The sequence below is a fragment of the Bos indicus genome, chromosome 11 (genome assembly GCF_029378745.1).
Source record: "Bos indicus isolate NIAB-ARS_2022 breed Sahiwal x Tharparkar chromosome 11, NIAB-ARS_B.indTharparkar_mat_pri_1.0, whole genome shotgun sequence".
Classification (NCBI taxonomy): Eukaryota; Metazoa; Chordata; class Mammalia; order Artiodactyla; family Bovidae; genus Bos; species Bos indicus.
This window is the reverse complement of record NC_091770.1, coordinates 38,174,691-38,196,903: the sequence shown is the minus strand read 5'-3', so window position 1 is coordinate 38,196,903 and position 22,213 is coordinate 38,174,691. Positions and strand designations below refer to the sequence as shown.

At 39.1% G+C, this 22,213-nt stretch overlaps 1 protein-coding gene and 1 long non-coding RNA gene across 6 annotated transcripts in view; one reads left to right on the top strand and one right to left on the bottom strand.

Moving 5' to 3' along the window:
• EFEMP1 (EGF containing fibulin extracellular matrix protein 1) overlaps positions 1-13,292 on the top strand; it is a 69,619-nt gene extending 56,327 nt beyond the window's left edge. For all 3 annotated transcript variants that reach the window (XM_070798687.1, XM_070798686.1, XM_019970177.2), the window contains 5 exons: positions 286-405; positions 1,630-1,749; positions 6,069-6,192; positions 6,272-6,467; positions 12,663-13,292. In XM_070798687.1, the coding sequence (XP_070654788.1) occupies positions 286-405; positions 1,630-1,749; positions 6,069-6,192; positions 6,272-6,467; positions 12,663-12,824 (722 nt within the window). In that variant the 3' untranslated portion in view covers positions 12,825-13,292. The remainder of the gene's footprint in view (positions 1-285; positions 406-1,629; positions 1,750-6,068; positions 6,193-6,271; positions 6,468-12,662) is intronic.
• The window catches only part of LOC109566091 (uncharacterized), a 476,832-nt gene that overhangs the window by 275,397 nt on the left and 179,222 nt on the right, over positions 1-22,213 (bottom strand). The window lies entirely within an intron of this gene.

Below are 22,213 nucleotides of genomic sequence, written 5' to 3'. Positions count from 1 at the left end.
ATATTTATTAGAACCATTAAATTCTTTTGTAAAGATTCATCAAACACCAAACTAACCATCATTCCCAGGAAAAAAAAATATTCTGGAATTTCTGAAAGTACATGACAGATGTTTGAAGTTGTTCCAATAAATATGAAACCTGAATGGATGTTCTCCAGTGAGCTTCTGCAAGGCAAAGAATCCAGCTAGGGAATTACTCACTTATCATCAGATGACATAGGTACAAAAGACCAAGGCTATGTTTAAAGACATAAATATATAAGTGTGTATGACCTTGCCTTTCAGATATAAATGAATGTGATGCCAGCAATCAATGTGCTCAGCAATGCTACAACATTCTTGGTTCATTCATCTGTCAGTGCAATCAAGGATATGAGCTAAGCAGTGACAGGCTCAACTGTGAAGGTAAAATATTATCCAAATAATTGGTAGTAATAGCACAGTTCCTGTCTTTGCTGTTGCTTTATCCAAGTATATACCTGTTTAAGAAAGCAAATTTTTATTATGTTCTAAAATCCAGTTAACTTAGTTCACTTATAACACTGTCTTTTTAGTATGTTATCAAAAGAAAGAAGAAAAAATAATTGAAATACTAGATGTAGGCTGGGTCTGATAATTAGCAAGGGTACTCTAGTATCTTGCTTCTCTAGTGTGATGGGCCAGCAGAATTGGCACCTCCTAGGGGCCTGTGAAATTGTAGACTCTTACGCCCCAGCCCAGACCTACTGAATCAAATTCTGTGTCTAATGAGAATTCCAGGGGACTAGTGGCATATTTAAGTTCAAAAGTAGCTGATTGCATGTCAGGAACACTAGAATAGAAACCAAAAGATCTGGCCCTAGGCATCCCTGCCACTGCATGCTCGGGGCACATTTCTTAAGGTGCCTTCATTTCACTCTCCACATGATCAAGAAGAGGGCCATCTAACTAGAAGGATCACCATCAGAGTCCACTGTACATGCTTGCTCCACTGTGCACGTCAAATGGCCTAAGACATCCCAAGGGATGCCATTGACACTTCATGCTCTTGAGTTCCTCACAAACTGTCCCAGCTTTACTTGGGGCCACAAAGATCATACCCTACACTGAGAGGCCTCCCATCATGCCACTGCGCTCAAAACCAAAAGGGGCTGGCTCTGGATGGCTGCCTCTGCCCTCCTGAGCAAACTATAAGAACAGCACCATTGAGAAATGCAAAGCCTTCTGCCAGGGCATCAACTTCTAGAAGCTAGCACAGGGATGAAACTTAGAGTTCAAAACTCAGATGAACTTGGAAGCACAGCCACCCAATTTCTGAGAAGGCAAATATGAATCTGCATCAAGGGTGGGTCTGCCAAGCACAACACAGGATCATCAACCACAAACCACTTCTTTCAGTCTGCTCAGCTAGGATGGCTAGTTCCAGGATTTGCCAAAGTGTCAGCAGTAATTGAGTAAAACTGATGGTAAGAAAATTCTCTGCTCTGTGAAGTTCCATGAGAACTAAGCTGATATTGTTAGAACTTGCATTTGAGCCTCTTATAAAGTATTGCATTTCTGTTTCAGAGATCACAATGTTTGAAAAAAAAAACCAAAATAATGACATGTAAGTATTCAACTCTATGTTGTTGCTTTTGTCTGGTTCAACAGACATTGATGAATGCAGAACCTCGAGCTACCTGTGTCAATATCAATGTGTCAACGAACCTGGGAAATTCTCATGTATGTGCCCCCAAGGATACCAAGTGGTGAGAGGTAGAACATGTCAGGGTAAGTTTATTGTTTTCATATCTGTTAAGTTTTAACCAAGAAAAGCAGGGAGGAAGTATTGGAATCTCTACCACAGACTCTCGTTTTTTACAATTTGAGCTCTTTTTTCCCCTGTTGATCATGAGACATGCACACCTCATAAAGAGGATATTCAGTGTTATCTTTCTTTGAAATTTAAAGTCATAATTTTTTCCTAAAATAGAAATAATTTTAATATAATATTAATATGCCTTCTAAATAGCCTACATAATTCCTGTGATATACATCTTCTAATCATCCACCAAAAATGATTCAATTATTAAAATATTTTGCCATGAATTTCAGTATAGAATATAAGCTTAATGTGTGGTTAGGTGTACCTCAAAAAGATCTCAATTCTCTAAAACACTAGAATTATAAACTGGATAGTAATAAGTGTTGACAAAATCAGCATCATATGTATTAAATGTGCCTGAATTCTTCAGTTAAAAAAAAAACTATTAATCTAAAAATAGCTAATGTCTTTCAATCCAGTTTTAAAATAAATATTCAGGTGATCTACATAGTGACATATAGGTAGAAAAGATGCAGCTCCTACATAGGATGATTTCAGAATTTCTCTAAGAGATTTGAAAATCCTGGAAAAATTGGTACAAACACGTTTATATAAATAAGTGGAAAAAAATGAATGAATTTGAAGACACAAAATCTGTTGAAGACCCAGCTATATGACATTCTATCTATACAATTTTAATAAACTATCAGACTTCTCTGAGCCTGAACTTTCTCATTTGGAAAAGGGAGTTGAGGGAATGAAATGGAATAATACACAGAAAAACTATAAACTATAAAGTCTGGAAAATTCAAGGTGTTTTTATGAAATTTACCTAGCAATATAAATGACCAGTAGCAAATTTTTTCTAGGACAGTAAAATTTTGTTAAGAAAAGAAAATATCTAGGAAAGAAGACAGGATTCTGAGTCTGCATCATGATTTTGCAGGGAAATATTAACTCACAGGAACATCTATTACCTGATAGTTTATAGCATGCATGTGATTATTCAACTAGAATCTAACCACAAAACATAAGCATAATCAGAATGTAGTTCATTACACAAGTAACATCTACCCCTTTCAAGGTTACTAGAGACTCTGTAATGTTAATTGTGGAAAAACATTGCATTCCAAAGGTTTTATTTTCTGAACTCTAATTGAGACTTTTAACATGAATATTACATGCAGGAAAATGTTAGCCAGAGGGTTATCTTAACCAATATCCCTCGAGCCCTTCAAACAAATATCTATGTGTTTTTCTAATCATAAATGGACTTGATACCCAGCAAAAGACCGAAACAAGTTAACAGTCAGTTACCTGCCTACTTTATGGAAACATTTATATCTGTTATGATGAAAGGTGAAATGCAGTGGAATTACAAATAAGGGATTCATCAGTGTTATATCTTGAAGAGTATTTGTTAAACTAAAACATTTTTTGTGAAAGAGACCATTCTTTTAAGGTATCAAACAATTGGTTTACCCCACTGAAAGCATCCCTTTCCAACAGTCCACAGGTTAAATTAATACCAAAAGAGTTTCGATTCTCACCTTCCCCTAAAAAGTTTATTTGGGGGATGAAATAACTGTTCTCATTTCCACAGTCTTGCAAAAATGAAAACTCTCTGTGTATGTGCTGGTTGGTGTGGGGAGGGGAAAGGGACAGTGGTGAGGAAGAGAAACAGAGAGAGAGACAGCGTACTCAGATACACAGACACACTCATGAAATATTTTAATACTATTAATCATTTCTGAAAAACCCTCCAAAATGATTAAGGAGCTGATTATGCTAGGCTGTAAATTACTGGAAGTAATAAATAAAATTATTACATAAAGTTTCCTTTTGCCACTTTTGGACTCCATATAACAAACCAGTCCTGTAGCTAACTAAACAGCATCTTTATTTTTCAAAAAAGGGAAAAATATTGAAAGGACAAGTCAGCTGTGATTTCTTCTGAGGAATCTAAGTTCTTTCTTTAGCCATAGCCAGTCCAAAAGAAGATACTTTTTGTAACTGACTCTTGGAAACTGCATGGCTTTTCCAGTCTCCTCTTGGGTTCCAGAGAGCTCTTGCCAGTTTGGAAGCTAAAAGAAAATTTTTTTTCTCCAAAGACAAAGAATGGAATTCTTCTCATTTAGAGGATGCAGTACCTTGTGGTGGAAAGATGCCTGTCACTATCTGTATACACTTAAGTCAGCCACTTAACCCTTATTTGTTTTTCCTTCATGCCACATAGAGATATCTTTCTCACTATCTCCACACGTTGTGTGAAGAGCAACTTAGTTCAGTTTCAGTCAGTCAGTTCAGTCACTCAGTCGTGTCCAACTCTTGGCAACCCCATGAACCGCAGCATGCCAGGCCTCCCTGTCCATCACCAACTCCCTGAGTTTACCCAAATTCATGTCCATTGAGTCGGTAATGCCATCCAACCATCTCATCCTCTGTCATCCCCTTCTCCTCCTGCCCTCAATCTTTCCCAGCATCAGGGTCTTTTCAAATGAGTCAGCTCTTCACATCAGGTGGCCAAAATATTGGAGTTTTAGCTTCAACATCAGTCCTTCCAATGAACACCCAGGACTGAGCTCCTTTAGGATGGACTGGTTGGATCTCCTTGCAGTCCAAGGGACTCTCAATAGTCTTCGCCAACACCACAGTTCAAAAGCATCAATTCTTCAGTGCTCAGCTTTCTTTATAGTCCAACTCTCACATTCAGTTTAATATTTGCTAAAATCCAGGTGCCTCCAGTGCATTCATGCTATGTGATAAAGGGATAAAAAGATGTGCACAATGGCGCTTACCCTCCAGGAGTTTACAAGCTAATGGATTGAAACAAACATGCAGATTTCAATAATGCAAAACAGAAACCAATAAAGGCCCCAAAAGAGGAAAAATGAGATATAAGAATTCAGAGGGAAGAAAGAGATCACATCCCAGCAGCTAGGCCATGACTGCCTTGTTAATAAGAATTCAGTAAATTATTTATGGAATAAGTAAATTAATGAATGAAAATTGATTGTGTGGAAGGAATGATTCAGAAAAGACTTATATTGGATAAACTTACCACTATTCAAATGTAAAGGAAGGCACATATAAGGATATGCATATTAATATAATTTTTGTCATTGTTGTAATGGTTCTCTGGAGAAACTGTTCTCTCAGATGTCATCTGGGAACTCTTGATTCCCAAGTCTAAACTCAGTCTTTGTCCAGCCTGACCTTTCCACAACCCTCCTTCCTGAGACTCTCTCTTGTTCTGACCTCCTTGAACTGCATTTTCCTGGGTTGCTTCTCACTGCTGACAGCCCCTTCCTTAATTCCTCTTCCCCATGATCTTTAAATAGCCGCATTCTATGGGCTTCCCTGGTAGCTCAGCTGATAAAGAATCTGCCTGCAATGCAGGAGACCCCGGTTAGATTTCCAGTTCGAGAAGATCTGCTGGAGAAGGGATAGGCTACCCACTCCAGTATTCTTGGGCTTCCCTGGTGGCTCAGCTGGTAAAGAATCTGCCCACAATGTGAGAGACCTGGGTTCAATCACTGAGTTGGGGAGATCCCCTGGAGAAGGGAATGGCTACCCACTCCAGTATTCTGGCCTGGAGAATTCCATGGATGGTATAGTCCATGGGGTTGCAAAGAGTCAGACACAACTGAGCGACTTTCACTTTCACATGCTGGAATGCTTCATAGCTTCATTTCTTTTCCTGTAAACAGCTTCTTAAGGACAGTGTAACCCACTCCCAGAGTACCAACTATCCAGCAGCACGCTACACCTTACTGAAATCACATTCTAGCTTTTCCCTCTCTTCAAGCTCATGAGCCTGACAATAAACTTCCATCTCCAGAGTTTTTGTTTGCTGCTTTCTCACCCTGGAAGACCCTCCCCACCTCCATGATAAAAATCCTATCTAACCACCACCTAACCATCCTATCTAGGCCAAGTTGAGAGGGCTCCTCCTTCCTTCAGCCTTCTCTAATCCCCCAAGAAGTGGTGTCTTTCACTTTTATTTAAGCAAAGTCAATGGCCTAGCATTTGGCTTTGAATTCAACAGATGAATAATAGATGCTTGATAAAATACAATGAAATGACACATACTAATCAGTTGAGAATGGTTTCACTACATCTGTTCTGAATTAAATGCAATGAATTCAGGTCCCACCAAGTTTTAGGTCTAAAATCAAATTAAACAGTCCAGATTCTCATATACCTCCTTCTGGTGGCAAACTGGCATCTGCCACTTAGGCAATTTACTTATATCAGTAAACTCTTTGACTCTGCATCTCTACAGATATAAATGAGTGTGAGACCACAAATGAATGTCGGGAAGATGAAATGTGTTGGAATTATCATGGCGGCTTCCGTTGTTACCCACGAAATCCTTGTCAAGATCCCTATGTTCTAACATCAGAGAAGTAAGAAAAACCAGAACTTTTGAAACTGAGAATCTTCTGATTTTACCAAGCCTAACAGTGAATACTTTTGTCTCTGCAGCCGATGTGTTTGCCCAGTCTCAAATGCAATGTGCCGAGAAATTCCTCAATCCATCGTCTACAAATATATGAGCATTCGATCTGATAGGTCTGTACCATCAGACATCTTCCAAATACAGGCCACAACCATTTATGCCAACACTATCAACACTTTTCGGATTAAATCTGGAAATGAAAACGGAGAGTTCTACCTAAGAGTAAGTATCCTGAGGGCAGCCTTAGCAAACTTGGTTCAAGTTTGTTGTTGTTTGATAGTAATTCACTTGGAAAGAAAGCCAACATTTAAAGAGTTTTTATGTGCAGGCATTGTGTAAGGCCTTCCTGTATGCATTATTTCATAATCCTCTTGGTAATATTGATACTTGGTAAGATTAATATTTATCTCCATATTTTACAGAAAAGTGAGACCCAGGGAGATGAATTAGCTTCTCTAAAGTCACTCAGATAAAAATTACAGACTCTAACAGAGTTATATGTGACCACCAAAATACAAGCCTGCCTGCACACACATACACACACACACACACACACACACTAGATACTACAAATCAGTGATAGCTATTTAATTGTACATAGAAAAATTAATTCTTACAGAACTTTTCAAAAACCCTGAATTCCTTATTGTTACATTCACAAGATTTGCATCAAAACTAAGACCCATAAGTATCTGAGAAGTGACCCCAACCTCCCACCCTTGTACCATGTATACAACCAATAAGTTGTACCATTCTTGCAAATTTCCAGGAAGACAGTGTGAGGTCACCTTTATGTTTTCCTTTTCTTTCATTGCCTATATGAAGTCTTTCTCTGAATTCTGCCATTTCTCTCTTCACAGTGTCCCGTGTGTTATCTTTGCTTTCTCATGTCCCTGACTCTCTTCCTTTAAACTGGCTCTTAGCACCTCTCTAATCACTCCAAGGGTTTCTGAGCAGATCTTCCTGACTCCAATGCCTCAGCCTTCCAGTCCCCCTGCAAAATCTTAGCAAGTTCATTTGAGGTTAAAATTCTGACATTTTAAATATGGCTCACCACTCCATGTGAAAACGATGGCACCCCACCAACCAGTTTGCAGGGTTACGGTAACTGTTTCATGTTAAGGATGTTGTTCATCCAGTTACAATTTTCTCAAAACTCCTTTGGGCACTCTTCATTTTTAATCAAATTTTAAGGTCAATATTTCATTTTGAGAATATGAAAAGTAAATTGGGAAATTCATCCTTGTGGTAAAGTTTACAGATTTTTAATGTTTACACATTTATCCTGTTCTTTGATATATTAAGTTCCCTTCCAGCTCTAGAATTATGTGATTCTGTTTCTTTGCCAGTAAATTAAAAATGATTAATTTCTCATGACCAACTTCTGAAGAGAAAAACCCAACCCAAATACAATCTGTTACTATTCTTTTTTCTAATAACTAAAAATAAACTTCTTTAACATTTGATGCTTTAAATTTGAGATATAATAGATATTTATAAGAAATTTACTTTAAAGGAACTTCACACAGTTTAGATAATAACAATTTAATAATTTTAGCCCAAAGAAATCACATTATTTGTAACCCATGGCAACAAAATAGGTTCATTTAAAAATAATTTTCCATTTGGGACTCTTAGGTATAATTTAAGAAAAAAAAAAATTTCCTAGGAGTATCAACAAATAGTTATGCAAAGTTCCTGCATATTTTTAATAAACATGGCATTATTAAAGTTTTATGATTCATATCAGTGCACTTATCATAAATACAGTATTTGTCTCAAGTAAAATCCCTTTTAATGAATGATATAAAACATTGTCAATTTTTATAATCCCAGAGTTAAATACTACTATTTGAAAACCAAAAAGAAGCATTTAAAATAAAAAGGTATTTCAAGACTACTTCTTATCACATAATTCAAAAAGTAGTTGTATAAAATCCTACAAAATGTTTTCACTGAAATTCCACTTGTGCTGAGGCCATTTACAATCAGCAGGCATTAATTAAACACTTATTATATGCTCAGTTCCATGCTAAGTGTATGTAATACACAGTTCCTTATATCAAAGGGCTTTAAATATTACTTTGTGGCATAGTTAACACCTATGAAAACAGCAGCAATGTTTAATTGTGTTTAATTCCATGGCCCAAGACATCAAAGAATTAGGAGTCAAAGACAATTTCTTGAGAAGCATAAGACTGGACCTTATCCTTGAAAGAATCTGAGGGATATAGGATTTTATTTATATTCCTTTTGGGAGAATACTGAAAAAATCTTCTTCCTTAGAAAAGTGAACACATTAGAAAGAAGTAATACATTAAATTGAAGGTAGAATACCATCCTTCACCCACACCAACCAATATCTTCCCTCCCTTACTGAGACTTATTTTTCTTCATAACCCCTAGCACCACCTTCTGTAATAGTTATTTGTCTATGTCACCTACTACAATGTGAGGGCAATGAGCAGACACATTGTCTATCTGTTCACTTTTCCATGCACAGCACATAGAATGAATGGTACCTGGCCTTTTGCAGGTGCTCAAAAATATTTTTAAATGAATGAATTAATTCAATCAACACCTTCAAGGTATCACTGTTACCTATAGGAGGCAAGTACCATGCTAGATTCTAGAGATACAGCAGTAAATAAAACCAAACCAGTTTCAGCCCCAGTGAGTCTTATGGTCAAGACATTGAACAAGTGTTCACAAGTGTGCTGAATGTTTCAAATGAACATGGCAAATTCCTCATGCGTACACTGTATGTCAACCCTAACCAAGGTAGTGGTGGTCTGGGAGCTTCCTGGAAGTAGATTTAAACTGAAGACTAGCAGTTAGAGACTAGCAAATGGAAGCAATAAAAAGCAGACAAGTTGATCTACAACTCCAGGTACTATAGGCAGAGTCATTTGAGAGAAACCTGGAGAGATGAGCAGAGCCTATATCACATAATGCATGACAGACCATACTAAGGGTTTCAAGAAGAGGAATTGCTATCAGGTTTTCACACCCCACTCCAGTACTCTTGCCTCAAAAATCCCATGGACGGAGGGCCTGGTGGGATGTAGTCCATGGGGTCGCTAAGAGTCGGACACGACTGAGCGACTTCACTTTCACTTTTCATTAAAAAAAAAAAAAAAAAAAAACCCTGGCTACACTGTAGAGCCTGGATTGAAGTGGAGCAAAAATGGAAATGGAAAGATCAGTAATTCAAAAGATGGGGGACTAGGGTAGTAGCAGTGTGTCCAAAAGAAGTGGACAGATTTATGATGATATACGAAGAACTACATGACTTGGTAAGCTGTTTTTTATGGGGAGGTGAAGGAGAATGAAACATCATTCTCCTCCAAGTTTCTGTCTTGAGCAACAATAGATGGTGGGACCATTTACTGAGATAAGGAAGAAGGAGTTAGTGTGGAGAGGAAGCCAAGGAGTTCAGTTTGGACATATGGAGTACTGGTTGCCTTGAGACTTCCAAGTAAATCTGAGTAGGGTATTGGATATGTGGGCTTGGAACTCATAGTATAGACTTTTAAGCCACTGGCAGATATGTCATACTTGAAGCCATGGCTATGGATGAGCTCACTCAAGGAGAGTGTGTAAGGAGTAGGTGAGATCACTCAGAATTGGGCACTATTATAGTCATCCAGGACCTTAGCCTACAAATCTCTGGCCATGTCATCCCCATGAACTTCAGCTTCATGTTACTCTGCCACCACCCCATAGCCACATGATGGACACTTTTATCATGCAGAACAGTTCCACACTAGAATCTTAGTCTCCAGTGATCCCCTCAGGGACCAATTCTCCTTCTCTTTCATGCCCTCACTTTACTCTCAAAGTGATGTTAATCCTCTGACCCCCATCCCCCATTTTCTTACAGCCTATCAACTTCTTATTGGACCCTTGAACTACTGTCATCAGCACTTCCACTCCCTGTCCAGTAACCCTAGATCAATCACATAATCCATATCTATTTTCGTACCCACCTTGTCAGCACAGACTGGTAATATTTTAAATCCTCAGGGGTGTCCTCAGTATGCTCAACAATCCTATTACTTTCTTTTGTTCCTTCTTTTCAGTCGCTGATTGCAAATGTCCCCATAGTCTTTAAGTACTTCAGTTCAGTTGCTCAGTCATGTCCGACTCTTTGCAACCCCATGGACTGCAACACACCAGGTTTCCTGGTCCATTACCAACTCCTGGAGCTTGCTCAAATTTCAAATTCATGTCCATGGAGTCACCCTTCATTTTCAGTAGGTGAACTCACCTCCTACTCTTCTGAAACCACTGAAACCAACAGTCATGAATTATTTGAACTTATCATCCTATCCCTTGCAAATTTAACTCCATGTGTCCCCCTTCTATCTTTCTTGCTTGAATTTTCCAAAGACAGACTTTCACTTCTATCCATCAAGGCCAACTCACTCCTATATTCTTCATTCCATTTCCTTCAGGAACTTACCGTATTAAATTCTAATTACCTCCTACATATGCAACTTGTTCCCTCTAGATGTTGCCTCCTCTCTCTGTTCTCCCTTCCTAGCCAAGGTTCTTAAAGCATAGTCTGTAATCACAGTCTCTACTTTCTCACTTCCTAGTTACTCTTCTGCCTTCTATTCCCACTACCTTACTGAAATTGCTCTGGAAAAAAAGCCACCAACAGCATTCATACTGCTATATCCAGAGGCATTTTTTTAGTTCTAGTCACCTTCATCCTCCCCTGTTCTATTGGGCACTTCTTGCTGTTCATCTGTTTCCTACTTAATTATCTATTTCTTCTCAGCTTCCTTCGATGGCTTCTCTTCTGCCCATCCTTAAATGTTGGCCTCTCCCAGACCCAGTATTATCATGTGTACATTTTCTCCCTTGGTTTAATGCCCATCTGTTGAAGTGACTGGGCTCCCCAGGTGGTGCTAGTATTAAAGAACCCGCCTGCCAATGCAAGAGACATAAGAGACTCGGGTTCCATCCCTGGGTCAGGAAGATCCCCTGGAGGAGGGCATGGCAACCCACTCCAGTTTTCTTGCCTGGAGAATCTCATGAACAGACGAGTCTGGCAGGCTACAGTCCATAGGGTCACAAAGAGTCAGACACGACTGAAGCAACTTAGCACGCACACAGTTGAAGTGACACCGAAAGTCCTAATCCATTGTTTCTATCCCTGCCCTCCTCTTGGCACCCAGATCCATACACCTACCTGCCTGCCTGTCCAAACTGATCTCTCTGGAGTCTCCAGTGCCCATCATATTGTCCATCAAAATGAAACTGCATCCACTTCTCCAGAACATGCTTCTTTACAAAACTCCCAATTATTCTGGGTGACTGTCCTCAGGCAATCAAAGGCCTTCCCTTAATGCTTCAGAGTCCCTCTCTTTTTTCCTGTGTGTATACACCTCTATATGGACTTCCCTGGTGGCTCAAATGGTAAAGAATCTGCCTGCAATGCAAGAGACCCGAGTTTAGTCCCTGCGTCTGGAAGATCCCCTAGAGAAGGAAATAGCAACCCACTCCAGTATTCTTGCCTGAAAAATTCCATGGACAGAGGAGCCTATCAGGCTGCAACCCATGGGGTCACAAGGAGTCAGACACGACTGAGCAACTAACACACACATACATGTGCCTCTATGTATCTTCATGTAACCCTGCATATCCCTGCATATCTTAGCATTTGCCACATTCTATTGAAACTGTTTACATATCTCTTCACCTATTAGAATATAAACAGATCCACAATGGTGAGAAGTGAAAGGTGACAACTTTTTTTATCAGTCCAAAAAATATCAGATTCTCACATAAACTGCAGTCTCTATAATGAGTCATTCTCACTTGAACTGCAGTCTCTTACTGATATAACTACTCAATAAAAGTGAAGAGAAAAATTAACACAGAGAGATGAAAGAAAACAAAGAACTATCAAAAAAAGTATGTCCCTATATCTGAGACTAATGACTGTGTGGACAAGAGACAAGATTCAAGAAGGATTATAACAAAGAATGGACTGTGCTATGCTATGCTAAGTCACTTCAGTCTTGTCCAACTCTGTGTGACCCCATAGACGGCAGCCACCAGGCTCCCCCGTCCCTGGGATTCTCCAGGCAAGAACACTGGAGTGGGTTGCCATTTCCTTCTCCAATGCATGAAGGTGAAAAGTGAAAGTGAAGTCGCTCAGTCGTGTCCAACTCTTAGCGACCCCATGGACTGCAGCCTACCAGGCTCCTCCGTCCATGGGATTTTCCAGGCAAGAGTACTGGAGTGGGATGCCATTGCCTTCTCCAAGAATGGACTAAGTAGTGACTTTAATCCTACCTCAGAATTCTTCCCCTAATTCTTATAAGGAAGTGTATTCACAAATAATAGAAACTCCAATAGAGGAAAAATTATTCTCTCACTCCCTCATTTTTTCTTTCATTCTAGCAAACAAGTCCTGTAAGTGCAATGCTTGTGCTGGTGAAGTCGCTATCAGGACCAAGAGAATATATAGTGGACCTGGAGATGGTGACAGTCAACAGTATAGGAACCTTCCGTACTAGTTCAGTGTTAAGATTGACAATAATAGTGGGGCCATTTTCATTTTAGTGTTTTTAAAGAGTCCACTGTAGGCATTTAAATCAGCCAAAGAATTTTGTTATCTTAAAGCACTATTTTATTTATAGACATATCTAGTTCATCTACATCTATATACTGTACACTCATGAATAATTCAAACAATTACACCATGGTATAAAGTGGGCATTTAATCTGTAAAGATTCAAAGGTTGTCTTTCTTACTGTATGTAAATTAGACATTAATCCACTAAACTGGTCTTCTTCAAGAGAGCTAAGCATACTCTTTCTGGTGAAACTTGGATTCTTTTCTGGAAAAGTGGGACCACGCAATGATTGTCTTCTGTGGTGCTTAAGGAAACTTACCACAGCTCCACTGACAGTCTCATAAGGAGACAGCCACCATAACATTGAACAGCATGCAAGTTCAAGAATGAGATTTTAACTGCTTTGTAAGAAAATGGAAAAAGTCAATAAAGATATATTTCTTTAGAAAATGAAGATATTTGTGTTGGTTTTTACTTTTATGATCAGTCTAAATGTAGTTGTTTATTACATAGTAACAAATCACTATCACATAGTATAGTAGTTTCTATATTTTACATTTTTTCAGAAATTTTTGTTATGAATATAAACAAAAACAGTAAGCAAAATTCCCCAAATGATTATGATATCCCCTAGAAAATTATTATATTGTGAAATCTATGGGGAGGAGATGAGAAAACAAATTCATTTCTAAACCACTTTGGAGTTGACCAGAAGAAGCAAACTTGGTGTACTAGTCAGTTTGAGTTGCTATAACAAAATGCTGTAGACTAACCGAGTGGCTTATAAACGACATACATTTATTTCTCACAGTCTGAAGGCTGGAAGTCCAAGATCAGGGTGCCAGCGTGGTAAGGTTCTGGTGACATGCATAAGTCCTGACCTTCTACCCCTAAAATATATATAATTATAGAAGTGCATATAATCTGTGTATTAAAATGTGTCTGTGTGCTCAGTTGCTCAGTTGTATCTATCCCTTTGTGACCCCATGGAATGTAGGCAACCAGGCATCTCTGTCCATGGAATTTTTCAGGTAAGAATACTGGAGTGGGTTGCCATTTCCCACCCCAGGGGATCTTCCCAGCCCAAGGATCGAACTCACATCTCTTGCACCTCTCACACTGCACCACCTGGGAAGCCCCTGCCTAGGTTATATATACTTCTGGCTTCCCTGGTAGCTCAGCTGATAAATAATCCACCTGCAAGGCAGGAGACCCCAGTTCAATTTCTGGGTCAGGAAGATTCTCTGGAGAATGGATAGGCTACCCACCCCGGTATTCCCTGGTGGCTCAGTCAGTAAAAGACTCCCCCTGCAATGTGGGAGGCCTGGGTTCAATCCCTGGGTTGGGAAGACCCCCTTGGAGGAGGGCATGGCAACCCATTCTAGTATTCTTACCTGGATAATCCCCATGGACAGAGGAGCCTGGCAGGCTGCAGTCCACGGGGTTGCAAAGAGTCGGAAAAACTGAGTGACTAAGCATACACAGTAATATATTCTACAAATATTTTTTGTAGAATATATTATTTATATATTTATATATATTATATATTATATATTATAGTAATTATATAAGTTAAATATAATCTATGAGAAAAAAAAGACTGAAGCGACTTAGCAGCAGCAGCAGCAGCATGATAAAATAATAATATATTTTATGTATATATATATTTTGGGGACCTACAGAAGCCATTAACTGCAAACAAGATGGTTTCCCTTTCATCGCAACACCTAGTCCTATTCACAAGTCATAAACACATGAAAAGGGTTGATAAAATGTCACTCATGCAGTCCCTGTTCTTTTTAATTGTAAAATATGGATAAAACCATTTTACAGTGTGCAATTCAGTGGCGTTTAGTATATTACAATATTATGCAGATATCACTACTACCTAGTTTTGTAACATGTCCATCACTCAAAAATTAAGTCCGTACCCATTAGCAGTCAGTCCTCTTTCCCCCTTCCCACAAGCTTTGGTGGGAGTTACCACTTGTCTAGTTTCTATCTCTCTGAATTTGCCTATTCTAGATGTTTCATCCAACTAGAATCATACAATAGATGTCCTTTTGTGTCTGGCTTCTTTCACTTGGCATAATGTCTTCAAGGTTCAGCCATGTTGTAACATATGTAAGTATTTCACTCCTTTTTATGACTGAGTGATATTCCATTGTATAAATATACCACATTTGTTTACCCATTCATCAGTTGATACATAGTTGACAGGTTGTTTCCACCTGCAATTTCTTTGTATCTGGAGTATCCAAAAGGAAACTGATTACAGTCTAAATCACCCGTTTTTAGTTTCATTTTTAACTAAAAGGAAGAGCAAGTAAAAAATAAATTTTATTCACAGAAGCAAAATCCTGAAAGAAGCTAACACATGAGTCACTTTACAGGTACAATTGTCCTCAGTAAACATAAGAATCTCATGCTCTTTTCAAACATAATTTGAAATTCAAAATAAAGTAAATATCATCACTGAAAACAAACCAAAGCAGTAAAGCAAAGCTTTGTTTTCAAACTACACGTGACTCCCACCTTCCCTCCTCCATGAGAATCACTGGTTTAAACCAGCTCCCATGGATAAGAATTATGAAAATAATTCATCATCAGAGTCATTATTATTCAGCAGCAAACATTAATTGAGCAGCTTCTATGGTAGTCTCTTCCAACATCTAACAGTGTGATGGAGCATAGAAAAACCAAGGTTTGAGTCTCAATTCTAACATTAACGAATTATGAGACTTAGCTTCTTGGCACTGTGGTTTCTTTATACATAAAACTAGGATATTGAAACAAGGTATTTTTTTCATCTTTAAAAACTATAACTATTCCTTATACCTGAGCTACATTGAGAAAAAAGGTGGCTCTTTTTGCCAAACTTTTTACAACCTTTGGGTCTTCTTTGTATGCAGTGGCTGTTGGGAAGCACTGCTGCTGCTGCTGCTGCAGCTAAGTCGCTTCAGTCGTGTCCGACTCTGTGCGACCCCATAGACAGCAGCCCACCAGGCCCCACCATCCCTAGGATTCTCCAGACAAGAACACTGGAGTGGGTTGCCGTTTCCTTCTCCAATGCATGAAAGTGAAAAGTGAAAGTGAAGTTGCTCAGTCATGTCTGACTCTTAGCGACCCCATGGACTGCAGCCCACAAGGCTCCTCCATCCATGGGCGTTTCCAGGCAAGAGTACTGGAGTGGGGTGCCATTGCCTTCTCCCTTGGGAAGCACTGGACATTGGTAAAAAAGAAAACTAATAGCTCCTACCCCAAAACATGTCTTCAAAATGAGAGTTCATTGCTAGGGACAAGGATATGAGAAATAATCCAGTTTAGCTATACATTTTTAAATTACAATTCAAAATAACTTTTTTTAGTTTTCACTGTTCAATTATGCATGTTTTGCTCCTTTCTACTGATTCTAACTGAAATATTATTTCTCATGTTAAACTGAAAATGATTTTACTTTGTTTTGCCAGCAAAAAATTCAAGTCATAGGTTCTCACACTTCCGAACATGCTTCCAGAAAAACCACATGTTCTTACTCAGTAAGCCTCAATAATGAAGACTGAACCAGTAATTTCCATCACCAGTCCAATGCCCATACCTGGGTTCTGAAACTTTCATGCTTTCTGACTGGACAGAGGTATTTTCCGATAGCAGTTAGAAAAGACCTCTTGGTTGCTAAGACTTCTCAAAAGGGGAATAACTTCCCTTCAAGCTGCCAAATTTCCCTCTTAAATAGGTTTTTGACAATATGCAGACTTCATCTCTTCTAAACATAAAATCTCCTATTACCTACACTTCTTTTTAATAATAATAGGATTCTAAACTTAGATGGCACCTGGTGAAACCAAGTTATTAACACTTGCTCAACCTACTCAGTGCTTTATGGTGACCTAAATGTGATTCACTTTGCTGCACAATAGAAACTAATACAACATTGTAAAGCAACTATACTCCAATAATAAATAAACAAAACTTTTTAAAAAAGACTTTCAAGGTCACAGTTTATTGAGCAATAGCACTGTGCCTTAAATGAATGTCTTATGACTTAGATTAGGGCTCTTTTTGTTGGCTATACTCCAAATTTCAACACCAACAAGCAATCACTTTCCTTCCAAGCTGCTTCCTGCAGTATCCACCCCAAACTGTGGACCAGCTTTGCTGATTACCATGAGCAGTTGTCACCACTGCTGTTAACTGTAAAAAGATTGAAATAGCACAGGTACTAACCTGATTCTGATTTAGTCTGTTAAACTTTGCTCATTTGTTCTCTAAAAAAAAACTCCAGCAAGACGAAAATAACTGCTACACAAAATACTTCTGAACTCTAGAAATTGAAACTCAAGGACCAATCATGTAGACTTTACTATACTTGAGAGCTTAGAAATTTTTAAAAGGAGAAAAGAAAGCCTATTCCTAAAGGTACAAACAGAAGTGTCTGCACAGGGGAGCTTTGAGAGAGACAGTAAGGGTGGAAAGGGGTTAGCATTCTCCTCATTCAGAAACTAGACCAAAAGACAATGAGTCCTTCCTCCCATAAGATCAGTGGAAGGTAACGGGTTAATGAAAGATTACTGCCAGTCCTGATATCAGTTAACATTCATTAGGTGTTTATTGAAGGAGCAAACAACGAACATCATCACCTCATCACCTAAAGCATTCTTGCTTTAGAGGCTTGAAATAACATAAGAGATACCATATTTTATTAACAACTCAGCCAACTGTGGGGCTTTTGGCTCTTTCACAATGTTTAAGTTAAAATGATCTCCCTGGGGCTTCCTTAGTGGTCCAGTGGTTAAGAATCCATATTCCAATGCAAGGGACATGAATTTGATCCCTTGTTCAAGAACTAAGATCCCACATGCTGTGGGGCTACTAAGCCTGTGCGCCACAACTGTTAAAGCCCACGCACCCTAGAGCCCGTGCTCCATAAGAGAAGCCATCACTATAAGAAGCCTCTGCACTGCAACTAGGGAATAAACCCCCACTCACTGCAACTAGAGAAAGCCCAAGTGCACCAACAAAGAGCCCGTATGCTGCACTGAGGACCCAGTGCAGCCAAAATAAGTACTATGATGACATCATTTACTTACTTAATTCATCTCATCCTCAATTTGAAAAATGACCCCCCCAAAAAAAGTTAGGACTTTTTACTGTGATTTAAAATATATAAATATTAGAGGGTGGAAATAAGCTAGAAATCAATCCCCATTTTTATCTAAAGAATATAGTTATCTCTACCACTCTGCCTCTACAAGGAAGTTGTTTTAGTAAATGCAAAGGATGGAAATAGAAAGATTGTTCAATACCCTAAGACCATCTGAACACAACCCAATGAGATTACTATTTGAGGGGAAGCTTCACAATTACAAGTTTATTGTTGAACCTTGTTTCCATGATTGCAAGCAGTTGCTTATGTTTTGAATGGCCATGTATGCTTCTAACTTTCTAGTTCTTCCTTTAAAATATAGAACAGCTGCTGGCCTACTCATATGTTACACATAAGAAGCCCACAAGGGACAAGGCCTTCCATTAATATGTTGAATTATTTTTAACACATTTGTATTTCTATCCTGACTCATCATCTCAGAGAGAGGGCAAGTTTCCATCTTCCCAGCTGGGGGGAACACCTGCAAAACACAAATGCAAACTGTGACACATCTGGTACCAAAAAACCAATCTTGTTTCATCTGGCCAGCAGACTAAAATATCAGGATTGTTGAACAGAAACAAGGCAAAAAGTTAACTGCCATTTATATGTAGTCAACACAGATGTCTATTTAAGCTGTTTATATTATAAGCGCATGTGTATGTTAACAGAGCACAGACCCGTTTAATAAGCCAGAGTTGGATTATAAACGCAAGAGAATTTTAAGGCCCTGAACGCAATAATTTGGTTCTTTTTTATCTTCCCATAGAAACTAAATTAATTTCATCAGAATCTCAGCATTCTTTTTAAACAGATGCATTTAACACAAATAAATAATTTGTTGAATACCAAACTATTTCCTTTAGAAACTGTATTCCATGTTTTTTAATGTTTATATTGTGTTTCTTAAAGTGACTTAAACCAGGTGTCTTGGTTTCTGTTGCCCCAGAAGAAGACCCTGTCACAGAACTGAGTGTGGGAAGTTTGACAGGTTAACTTAGGAAGCACAGGTGAGAAACTAGGGAAAGTGAGTCAGGGAAGGGAGAGATGCTAATAACTGAGTAAATGAGTGGGTCTCTTCTGTGAGCAAATTAGTACTTCGTTCCTCTGGGGATCCTCTGAGATATAGTGTAGAACTCTCCTCAAAAGCCTCCCACCAGAAGCTGCCTAGACAGACTCCCATCCCTGTGGGAGGGTTACCCCCGGGGCACTAATACCACACACACACAGTTACAACTACCTGTAGTGGGGTGAGCTTTCTGGCACTGGAGAAAGCCCTCAGGCAGAGAAGAGAGACTAAGGCTTGATACGGGATGTTGTCAGGGAGCTAGAAACTTTTACTGCAAACCTCAGTAAGCTCTTGCTGCTGACGGACTGTCTGCCAGGCAGCAATACCCACACTGCTTGGATTCTGACCACAGAAGCACATGGCCTGATGGTTTCATACTACATAAGCCTTTCCTGAACCTTTTTCTGTTGGTTCTTCATCTTTCCCCCCGCCCCTTCCTTTCTCTGGCAAAAACCCAAGTTTTCTTCTCCTCTGTGTATCACTCATTTAGCAAATCAGGCCCCAAACATGTTCATTCAATGCAAAGACACGCAAGATATTATGTACAGTGGTATTATACACTTAACACCATGAGCCTGATTCCAGAGCACAAGTCCAACTATAGAGTTTTATATAAAATTAGTTGCCATTCAAAGATGAATTTTCATGGAAGCTAGTAAAGCTAAAGCTTCAAGGCCTTTCCCTTGCATCATCCTTTCCAAGGCTCTGAAGCTACAATATGTCCATGTTATCATATTATTTTTGTAAAATTTGAAAAAGCAATACCTTTTAGCCAAACGGGTTAGGTCTGATCATTCTTCTTAGGTACCCCCTTTCATACTTCTTGTGTTAGGTAGCACTGGGATGGTCATAAGGATTTAGGGGAATCCAGCCCAGGAAATTGAGTTACAAAGTACATTTAACTCCGCCTTAGAGAAATATACCTATATAGTTCACAATCACTTCTATGTATGTTTAATTCCAGGTCCTGTCTGGTATAGGAATATCTTCTAAAAATATTCCTACCACCCACCCTCCATGTTGATTTTACCTAACAGCATGCACAGAGATTCAAGGCTAGGGGTCTTATCACAGTGTAATGTGTCCTACGAGAGTCAAACATGACTGAGCAACTAACAATTTCACACACTATCCAGCACCAGAGTAGGTAGTAGAAGAAAAACAAGTTTTGAAAGAGCCAGAAGCTAATCTATGAAAAATTCTCCCAATCATCAGAGGTGTAAAATGAAAACCAAAAAATTTGGTTTTTATTCGATACCTTTTCAGGAATATATTTAATTATGTAACATGTTGTTGCTCAGTTTCCCAGTCATGTCCAACTCTTCACAACCCCATGAACTGCAGCATGCCAGGCCTCTCTGTCCCTCACCATCTCCCAAAGTTTGCCCAAGTTCATGTCCATTGCATTGGTGATGCCATCCAGCCATCTCATCCTCTGACATCCTCTTCTCCTTCAGACCTCAATCTTTCTCAGCCTCAGGGACTTTTCCAGTGAGTCAGCTGTTAGTATCAGATGACCAAAATGCTGGAGTTTCAGTTTTAGCATCAGTTCTTCCAACCAGTATTCAGGGTTGATTTCCCTTAAGATTGACTGTTTTGATCTTCTTGCTGTCTAAGGGACATTCAGGAGTCTTCTCCAGCACAACAGTTTGAAGGACTCAATTCTTCGGTGCTTCGCCTTCTTTACTGTCCAGCTGTCACAACCATACGTGATCACTGGGAAGGCCATAGCCTTGACTATATGGACCTTTCTTGTTAGAGTACTGTCTCTGCTTTTCAACACATTGTCTAGGTTTGTCATAGCTTTCCTGCCAAGAAACAAACATCTTCTGATTTCATGGTTGCATTCACCATCCACAATGATTTTAGAGCCCAAGAAGAGGAAATCTATAACTACTTGCACCTTTTCCCCTACTATTTACCATGAAGTAATGGGGCTGGATGCCATGATCTTAGTTTTTTTAACATTTAGTCTTAAGCTGCCTCTTTCACTCTCCTCCTTCACCCTTATCAAGAGGCTCTTTAGTTCCTCTTCACTTTCTGCCATTAGAGTGGTATCATCTGCATATCTGAGGTTGTTGATGTTTCTCCCCACTATCTTGATTCCAGCTTGTAACTTATCCAGCCCGGCATTTCTCATGATGTGCTCAGCAGATAGATTAAACAAACAGGGTGACAGCAGACAACACTGTCATACTCCTTTCTCAATCTTGACCCAATCAGTTGTTTAATATAGGGTTTTAATTATTGCTTCTTGACCCGCATACAGGTTTCTCAGGAGACAGGTAAGATAGTCTGGTATCCTTAACTCTTTAAGAGCTTTCCGTTTATTATGATCCAAACAGTCAAAGGGTTTGATGTAGTCAATGAAACAGAGGTAGATGTTTTCTGGAATTCCCTAGCTCTCTCTATGATCCAGCAAATGTTGGTGATTTGATCTCTGGTTCCTCTTCCTTTTCTAAATCAAGCTTGGACATCTGGAAATTCTTAGTTCACATAATGCTGAAGTCTTAGCATGCAAGATTATAAGTACGGGAGATGAGTGCAATTGCCAATGATTAGCATATTCTTTAGTACTACCCTTCTTGGGAATTGGGATGAGGATTGAACTTTTCCAATCCCGTTGCCAGGTCTTCAAGATTTGCTGACTAATTGAATGCAACACTTTGATGGCATCATCCTTTAGGGTTTTGAATACATTGTTCTTCAATGAACAGTGTATGTAGCATATGCATTTATAAATGCACCATATCATGAAAATATTTTTCATATATTTCATTAAGAACTCACTAGAAATTATTCTGACAATGAGAATTGAATTATAATCCCCCCAAATCTATCACTTCAGTTCAGTTCAGTTCAGTCGCTCAGTCGTGTCTGACTCTTTGCGACTCCATGAATCACAGCATGCCAGGCCTCCCTGTCCATCACCAACTCCTGGAGTTCATTCAAACTCACGTCCATCGAGTCAGTGATGCCATCCAGCCATCTCATCCTCTGTCGTCCCCTTCTCCTCCTGCCCCCAATCCCTCCCAGCATCAGGGTCTTTTCCAAGGAGTCAACTCTTCGCATAAGGTGGCCAAAGTATTGGAGTTTCAGCTTTAGCATCATTCCTTCCAAAGAAATCCCAGGGCTGATCTCCTTCACAATGGACTGGTTG